Source organism: Mus caroli, chromosome 1, assembly GCF_900094665.2.
Source record: "Mus caroli chromosome 1, CAROLI_EIJ_v1.1, whole genome shotgun sequence".
NCBI classification, from domain to species: domain Eukaryota; kingdom Metazoa; phylum Chordata; class Mammalia; order Rodentia; family Muridae; genus Mus; species Mus caroli.
The window spans coordinates 177,186,955-177,196,139 of NC_034570.1; the positions used below are offsets into that span (position 1 = coordinate 177,186,955).

Below are 9,185 nucleotides of genomic sequence, written 5' to 3' on the forward strand. Positions count from 1 at the left end.
GTATAAAAAGCATGTGCTGAGTTCACAGTGCAGACTCATAAATGCTTGCTGAAATAATCTAGTACAAAAACTTAACGATCTCTGTGGTTTCCTTACAATGATTTAAATGTTTATATGGTTTAAAAACCATAATCATAATCATTTATTTATCTTGAGATCGTGAAGCAATATTCCCCTCTCCAGTTCAATAAATGTGTTATAGTTTTGTGTGACAATAACCATTTGGGAGCAAAGCAAAGCAAAATTATCTGTTAACCCACTAATTTTTAAATAGAAATTTAGTCTGTAAAAATGGATTAAGTAGGAAAGGAAAACTAATAGATCCTATTGCTTATTGGACTACACTGCAGGCTTTGTGCTGTTCCTGCCTGCTGTATTATGTATCATTCATTGTAGCTGCACACGTGTTTGGCATAATTTGTTCAACTGTATACCATTGGCTCAGCAAAGTTTTTCATTATATTTCAACATGAATATGTGTATAGTATAAATCTATACCACTGTCTTTATATCACTGTACACTTCTGAAATGTCGGGCTATTTTCCGTTTGGATTCTTTAAGACCTCATGTTGCCACCTCTGTGTAAGCGGAACCCCGCATGTCCTTTAAGTGAACACTTTACATTATTCTGTTCCGTGATCTTCAGTCCCTATCCCAACCTTGCGTCCAGCGCTACGGTCCTGGGAATGAGAGCAGAACCCTTCTGTGGTTTGTAAAGTCTGAAGATTTTCTTTCTTTGCATTTACCCTTTTAAGTCCTAATTGAGACACTCTTTATAAAACTTTTTGCAGAATTAGGTAATTGTAACAGGCTAACTGGTTCCAAAATTAACCAAGCTGGCCTTGAGTTCCTGTGTACCATGTTTTATGCATCTGTAACCTGGATCGTGGGAAGCTACTTAAGAGCAGCAGCCAGGCATCTATGCATTCGACGTGTTCTCTCCTGACGAGTAAATAATTAAACCATTCTAATTGTCTGAGTTATAAGACAGCATCATCGTTTCCTTCCATCTATTTAAAATGTTTTCAAAGAATTCACCACTGCATAATATCCTAAAAGAAATTGATCATGCTTTGCCTGTAATAAATGTCGTCCTGACAGTAACGCATTAGCCACCAATTGATAACCTAGCAACAATATTGTGATCTCTTTAGATAATTAATCTTCGCTATTTTCCTGTCAGAAGCAACAGTGCTTGATTTTATGTTGAGCCAGAAAGATTGCCAGTTTTGAAAATTAAAAAGCATTCCTTTTATATTATTCATCCCAGTAACAATTTATGATGGTGCATTTAGCTGCTGAACGCTTGTCAACAAACGTAATTATGTTTCGATATAAACAAGATTGGTGGTTTTACTATGCAGCTCCATCTTTGGTGAGAATGTTTTGATTTAGGTTCAGATTATACAAGCTGTGTGTCTATGTGTCATTCCCCTCCTTTGTTAATAGTTCTTGTTTCTTCTGATAATTACTTGTAGGCAGACAAGCATGCATTTAGGATCCTTGTGCACAGGAGACATCAAAAGGAGAAGGAAAGCTGCCCCATTGCCTGGACCCACTGCAGCAGGTAAAACAGAGCGGGTTGGAGTGGGCCACATAAATCACCACAGAGAAAACAGGCGATTCGGAATCACTCTCCTCCATGAGAGGCATGGCTGCAAGACAGTGTAAGGCAGCTCATTTGCCTTTCCGTAGGATGTATAGCCTACGGAACCTGGCAAATAGCTAATCAGTGAGACACATACTGGGCACCCACTCAGATGGGTGGGGTGGGCAAAGATACAGAGACCTCCAAAGCTTGAAGAAATTTTCAGACTCGCAGGGGAAACAGGGCATAAACAGGTGAGTGGACAGATACTCACTACCTGAGCCTATGTGATTACTAGGTCTGAGAGTGGGTAGAGGATAGTCACCATGTGACTGCTAACGCCTGCCTTTTCTATGGTAATGCCCTTAGCATCCTGCATGGGTACATATTCTGAGGATATATGAAGACCTCCTTTGGCTCTTATTCCTACCTTCCCACCTCCTACCCACCATCTCTTCCTTTCTGAAATAACCTGCCTCCCCTTCCAGACAGAAGCTGGGATTTGGGTATGATGTGTACTGTTGGTGCAGTTCGGTACTATACATGTGGGCTCAGCACCCATGTTCTGATTAGAGTTTTCTCCATAAAATATGAGTGAACTTACAGGATATTATGAAAATATTTGTCCTTTTTTCATTAAGCAATATTGCCTGGGTATCCCTGGAAAAGGTCAGAGGCAAAGCCTAAGAGGCCATCTGTCACAAAGGCCATCTAATTATCAAAAGGATCATGTCCCAAAAGAAGAAAGAAGCACCAGGAAGGAGGGGCAGAGGAAAGAGACAGGCATAGGAGAGCAGGTCCCATCAAAATACATTGTATACAATTGTGAAGATGTCACAGCAAAGCCCATTATTTTGTGTAATTAACATACACTAAGATAAAATGAATGAAAAAAGAGAGACCTCTCTTGTACATATTGGCTTTAACCCAATTATGTGTCTGAAACTTAGAAGATATATCTAGCTATTACTATGGAGAAATGTAGAATGTTCATGAAATCCTTGTAAAATATAATATCTATCTATAAGGAAATGCAGACACGTTTTAAGGTCTAATAGGTGTGATAAGTTCTTCTAGTCTCTCCTAAGGCCAGGCCAGGATTCCTCAACAGCCCCATTTCCAGTGAGTGGTCCCTTGACCTCTGACCTCAGCGGGAAGCCACAGATGGAAAAGTCCTAGAGGCATTGCTAATGGCCCTGTGTGGCCACAGTGATAAAACAGAAGCGCCCTGCCACACAGCTCCTATGTGGCCTGGGAAGAACAGTGTGTACGGAAGGGTCACAGTTCTTACTTAGTACAGGAGGTACTTCAAGTCTGTTGAGAGCCTTTTAAGATGTGAGATTTTCATTTTACTACTAGATTTTAGCTTATGAAAAAAAGTTCATAGTTATTTAATGTGTGTTTTTGGTTTTGTTTGGTTTTTGGTTTTTTTAGTTATTCAGAATGCTGTCACTCATTTTAAATGTATTTTTCAAACCTGTGTGCAGCAGCAGTCCTTTCAAAGGGGGAAGAAATGGAGGCAGCTGGGAACGTCCTTGATTTCAGCTAACAGCATCCAACATTCGGCCTGAGTGAAGGGGCTTCTCTAGATACAGTCAGAAAGGCCATGACAGAAACACACTTGGATTATGTGGTTAGGTTGGGGCATCACCTTGTCCATGAAAATCACTGTTTTCAAATTTTAGAATAGAGTTAGTCAGAATACAATCTGTTATATCTATAAATTTCCCAGGTCATACTGGCCTATAGAATTCCTCGTGAAAGATTGGGGCTAAAGACAGGCTCAGTAGGTGACAGCACGTACTGTGGAGATCCGAGGACCTGCGTCCACATACCCAGCAGTCACCTATAAAGCTAGACACTGCCGGGAGTGCCAGTCACTCCAGAGCTGTGAGGGAAGAGACCAGAGGCTCAGGATCAGTCCCGGGGCTTGCTTAGCACAGCCTCACTCCAGGATCACAGAGAGACAGGGTCTCATGGGAATATGATAGAGCGTAGAAAGCGGAACACCTAATGTTCTCCTCTGGGCTGCATGCATACGCACCCACACATAAATGTGTACAACACACATGGTTTTGCTGTGTTCATAGGTCCTTGCAGACCTTCCAAAAGACATGCTTCCCTGAGATACACTCTCGTGTTCCTTTCTTTTAGTCAGCACTGAATGTAAACAAGGAAAATGAAAAAAATAGGAAGAAAAAAAAGCTCATATGAAGTAGGGAAGAAGAATGAAGACATGGCCAGGTGGATATTGCTTGTAATCGTCTCTGATTTCTCTGTAATTTGTTATGAAGACAAAAGGCAGGTGTAAGAAGGACTTAGCCAAGCCTCGCTGGAAACATACACTTGGAAACTTTGCCATCCCTCACGGGCTCTGTGTCAGCTGTGACTCGCAGCAAACTGCGGTTGTGTAATATAGTCATGATTCAGGGTACTGTCTCTGACACTCGGAGCCCCTCAGAAATCAAACCCCAGCTCTGAGTCTCCTGCTGTCAAAGTGGGGCCACCCTCCAGTCCTCAAAGCTAGAGTGCTGAGCAAAATCCAGTCTCTAGAAGACTACAGCAGCCAGTGGTGCTGTTGGGTGTACATTTATTAATTGTGACAGGAACACCAAATTTATTTCAGTGCCTTAGCTTATTTACTGCTCCTTTCCCTTTGTGTTGAGTATTGACGATGTCAAATGAATATTGATATGGTTAGGTATTGACTTTTTTAATGTATGGCTTGTTCTGCCGCCTTCAAAGTCACATACCAAAGCCAGTGTGTGTCTCCAGCAAAGGCTGTAGATTCACTGTTATACATGAGGAGTTCAGAAGCAAGGGCCTTGCAGCAGGGTGCGTTTACAGTCTGTGAAAAGCCATCCAGGAAAGCAGTGAGCAGCAGAGTGAGAAAACGGTCACTCTTCTGCAGGGCCTCACTGTCCGCTTGCGTACGTGTCATTGTCCTTAGCAGGTGAGCTTATTAAGGATTTGATGGCAAGCATATTAAATAGTTTTGTTGAGATATGGTATCAACCACAAATTGGGTATCCTCCATTCTCTGGCACTGAGTTTAGTGCTGTTTGCAGCTACTGATGTCTGGGCTATTTAGTTTGTTATAATCTAAACCTCCATTACAAAAAAGTCACTCCTCCAAACACAATAAGAGACTACTGTGTCTTTCATTTATGGTTTTATCACTTAAGAAACTAGTTTTACATTATATTTTCATGTAAATTTAAATACTTTCCATTGTATAAAATGTAAGTGCAGGGCTGAGTAGTGCACTCAGTGAGCAGTAGGTGCTGAGGATTTTCAAGGCCCTGGGTTCTGTCCCCACTGCCTCAAAATACAGTCAAACAAAAAGAAACTGAGGGGAATATATACATACATATATATATATATATATATATATATATATATATATATATATATATATATAAACACCCAATTAGATTGATTTTATTTACATGAAAAATGTGTGATGTTACAGATCAAATAATTGAAGCATTTGACAAACAATAGCCATGCCTGTCAGATTCTCACCTCTTGTCCCTAAAGTAGATGCTGAGGACATAATTACTACCCACAGTTATGTTAACATTGCTAATAATAATATCCCTGACCCAGGCTGGCTAGCAAGGGATTGGAATAAGGGAAAACTAATAACTGCCTACTGCGTAGGGGCAGAGACAGGTGGAGCTTGTGTTACATGGAGGGAACTCTCTGCCTCCCCTTCCACTGTCTGTTGAGTCCACATCAATACAACACTTTAGGAGCCAAACTACTCAACAAGCTGCCAATTAGGCTTGCAGTCAGCTGGCTAGATTAGTGGCTAGGAGAGACCGATGCAAGATTGTTGTCTCTTGAGCCAATTATGCAAGTGAATCCCTCCACCAAGACCTTCTATGGAAGGTCTGAGGGGACCCAGCAGACAGGCTAGAACCTGGATCAGGAGCAAGAACTAAATCAGGCTATGTTTGCCACAGCCCCAAGCAGAGAGCAGAATTGTTCTGTGACAGATAAAGTGGCCAAGCCTTCCTTTTTGTCTTTTCCACTGTTCTTTATGGGAATGCACTACATTTAGAAATCAGGGTCCTTTGTTGTTGTTGTTGTTGTTTTCCAAGAACAAGATACTGCTTTATTTGACTATTTTTTATGGAGTTAAAAAAATTAATACTGTCTTAGTCAGGTTTTGTATTCCTGCACAAACATCATGACTAGGAAGCAAGTTGGGGAGGAAAGGGTTTATTCAGCTTACACTTCCACATTGCTGTTCATCACTGAAAGAAGTCAGGTAGGAACTCTCACAGGTAGGAACCTGGAGGCAGGAGCTGATGCAGAGGCCCTGGAGGGTGCTGCTTACTGGATTGCTTCCCCTGGCTTGCTCAGCTTGCCCAGGGATGGCACCACCCACAATGGGCCTCTCCCCTCTTGATCACTAACTGAGAAAATGCCGTACAGCTGCATCTCATGGAGGCATTTCCTCAAGGGAGGTTCCTTTCTCTGTGATAACTCCAGCTTGTGTCACATTGGCACCCAAAGCCAGCTAGTACAGACACCATTCTAAACACTGAGAAAGAACAAGTTCTTGGCTACTTTGGAAGTAGACCAAGCCCTGCAGGCCTTCCTGCTTCAGGACCAGTGATCTGAAGTCAGGCAGACATCGTTTTCATGGTGCCACTCAGAACTAAATGGGACCATCACCTAGCAATTTTCAGAGATGCTTTAAATTGGCCTCATGGTTTTCCTTTCTTTTCTTTTTTAATTAAAGCTGAATTTCTGCAAGTTTTTGTCCCACAGATCTATGTCCTACATCTATGATGTGTCAGGCAAACATCAGACCTCTGACCTCAGTTCAGCTTACCTACAAACTTAAATTAACCTGTTGCACTCACTGAAAAGCCAGAGCTGAGTATGTACACTGACACAGTGTTTGTCACCTGACATCTGCTCAGCAGCCCCCACAGGTTCAGGGTGGCCACCTCAGTTACTGTTGTGAAATGAAAATTTTTTTTAGAGACTTTGGCCAGATGTTTTTCTTTATATTTTTTGTCTGCTTTTCATCTTGTCTATCCTGTCTTTCTCACAGTCTCATAAATGACAAATCTTTGTGTAGCAATTCAAGCAGGAAGTCCGTTTAGCCAGGAAACTGTCTTGGGGATCAGTTGTTGCCACTGAAGCTACAGGTCATGACAGTTTCTGAGTGTCATGGGCATCAAACCCAGGGCCCTACAAACACTTGGAAGCACCCTAACCCTAACCCTAACCCTAACCTCAGCCCTTGGAGCTCTGATTCTCTGAGCCAGTGTTTCATACAATCACTGCTCATTGTCATGACCTAATCCCTGTGCAGTGGAGTGAATGTCACAGGAGGTGAGCTGAAGGCCTGAAGAAATGTTGGATGCATGACCCATCAACAGCTCTGTAGTAAATAAGAGCGGGTTAGTCTTTGTAGAGCTCGAGCAGCACCTCGCCCAGTTCTGCAAGGCAGGGAGATAAACCCACTTCCACTTCCTCTGAGTGCCAGATGAGTTCACCCTTGACTCTAGCTGATATTTCTTATTCACTAGGAAATATATGCCAAAGGACACGTGCAAATGGATGTGCACAGTTTAAAGAACAGTAACAAATTGCACCCGTGCAACCCCACCCACACCAGCACTAGGAGAGTGCTATGTCTGGAGCCCTTGGGTACTTGTTACTGTCTCTGTCCATGCTTGGGATTCTCCTGTTGCTCTGAGGAGGCTCTCTGAAGAGTAGCACCGAGTCCTAGCTTTCTTGTGGTGGTAGGGAAGTTGCTATCGCTATTCTCAGTCAAGGAGGAAAACCCTCAGTGGATGTGGAAGGCTGCTCAGAGCTGAGGTAAGGAGTGCTGTCTGATGAGTGACCATTGAGAGGGTTAAGTGGCCATTTTAGCCTCTGTCCACACTCCAGAACAGAGACACCTCCAGACCCAGGTACTGAGCTGGGCCACCACAGGCATTGTGTGGGTCTGTGAAGAGAGACCTTTGTCCTTCAGGTCTCAGGAGGGACCATCATGAGCTCTTCAGTGTTCTTCTGTGTTGTTCCTGTGTTAGCTGCTTCTAAAGCCATGAAAACACAGACCTGTAAGGAGAAGGTGGCAGGCTGAATATAAAGGAGAAGAGAGTCAAGACTGTATTCTGGGTTGGGGAGATAAGCGTGAGGGCCTGACTTCAGACCTCTAGCACCCATGTTAAAGCTCAGTGCTACAGAGTGGATTGTAATTCCTGTGCTGGGCACAGACAGAGGAGTCCAGGGTCTCGCTGGCCTGGGGCCTACACGGCCACTGAGCTCCAGGCTAAGTCAAAGATGCTGGCTCACAAAGTCAAATGGAGAATGCCAGAGGAAGACCGCTGAGGCACGCACACCCACATACATGGATAAGTTGTGCATGCATAACTGTAAATTCATAGGAATTCAGGGTACAGTCAGTTATGTTTTGGGTTTGTTTGGTTCAGTTTCATTACATTCAGGGTCTGGGGCAAATGTGAGATATTGCAGGATAAGTTGTATTTTTACCACAGCCCACGCATCAATGAAAACCCACCCAAGTATAGAGTGCTTCCTGGTTTGCTGAGCCTTCTTTGCGAGGTAGGCAGTAGATTCTGTAGGATGCCTGTGTGAGGAAACAGGGCTCAGGCTGCTCAGCCCTGGGTAGGTCTTTACTGCTGGGTTTTCATGTTCTCATTTCAGGAATTGTGGGTGAGAACGCCCAGCCGATCCTAGAGAGCAACATCGGGAACCGCATGCTTCAGAGTATGGGATGGACACCCGGGTCAGGCCTCGGGCGAGATGGCAGAGGGATCGCGGAGCCAGTTCAAGCTGTTCAGAGGCCGAAAGGGTTAGGACTTGGATTTCCTCTACCAAAAAGCACCCCCACCAGCCCTGCCCCCACATCAGGAAAACCTGCCTGAGCAGAGAGAGGACCTGCCGTTTCTGTTGCTGTGCCCCACTGTTATAACATGATCGTAGTGGGTACTGGTTTGAAGCCGACCTCTGACGTTGCCTCCAGCTAGCTTCCAGGCTGCATAGCGTCCCAACTCACGGTGCTCAAGTACGAACCTTAGCCCTTCACGTGTTTCCTCGGTTTCCAGCAGTTTCTAGACATGAAGAACAGTTGGTCTCTTATTTATTTTGTGATCCTAGGCATCAGTTCTTTCTGCTGCCTTGCTCCATCCGTGCGTGTGCGCAATGCTCGGACACAGTGGAGCACACCCAGTGGGTCTGAGGATCACATTCTCATGATGCCGACACTAAGTAGTGTGGTCCTCCCCTCTCCCACGTGCTCCCTCTCCCACGTGCTCCCTCTCCCACGTGCTCCCTCCCCCACGTGCTCCCTCTCCCACGTGCCCCCTCCCCCACGTGCTCCCTCTCCCACGTGCTCCCTCCCTCACGTGCTCCCTCCCCCACGTGCTCCCTCCCTCACGTGCTCCCTCCCTCCCGTGCTCCCTCTCCCACGTGCTCACTCTCCCACGTGCTCCCTTTCCCACGTGCAGGGAGTCCTAAGCATGTCCGGGAAGGCTTGCTTAGTGAGCTCACTTCCCTTTGCTTTGGCTCTGATGAGGGTTTGTAACTGCGATGCCCGTTAACTGT

At 44.6% G+C, this 9,185-nt stretch overlaps 1 protein-coding gene across 4 annotated transcripts in view; it reads left to right on the forward strand.

Moving 5' to 3' along the window:
* The window catches only part of Gpatch2 (G-patch domain containing 2), a 138,125-nt gene extending 129,212 nt beyond the window's left edge, over positions 1-8,913 (forward strand). For all 4 annotated transcript variants that reach the window (XM_021158335.2, XM_029478561.1, XM_021158322.2 and 1 more), the window contains 2 exons: positions 1,480-1,568; positions 8,286-8,913. In XM_021158335.2, the coding sequence (XP_021013994.2) occupies positions 1,480-1,568; positions 8,286-8,506 (310 nt within the window). In that variant the 3' untranslated portion in view covers positions 8,507-8,913. The remainder of the gene's footprint in view (positions 1-1,479; positions 1,569-8,285) is intronic.
* The last annotated feature ends 272 nt before the right edge of the window (positions 8,914-9,185 follow it).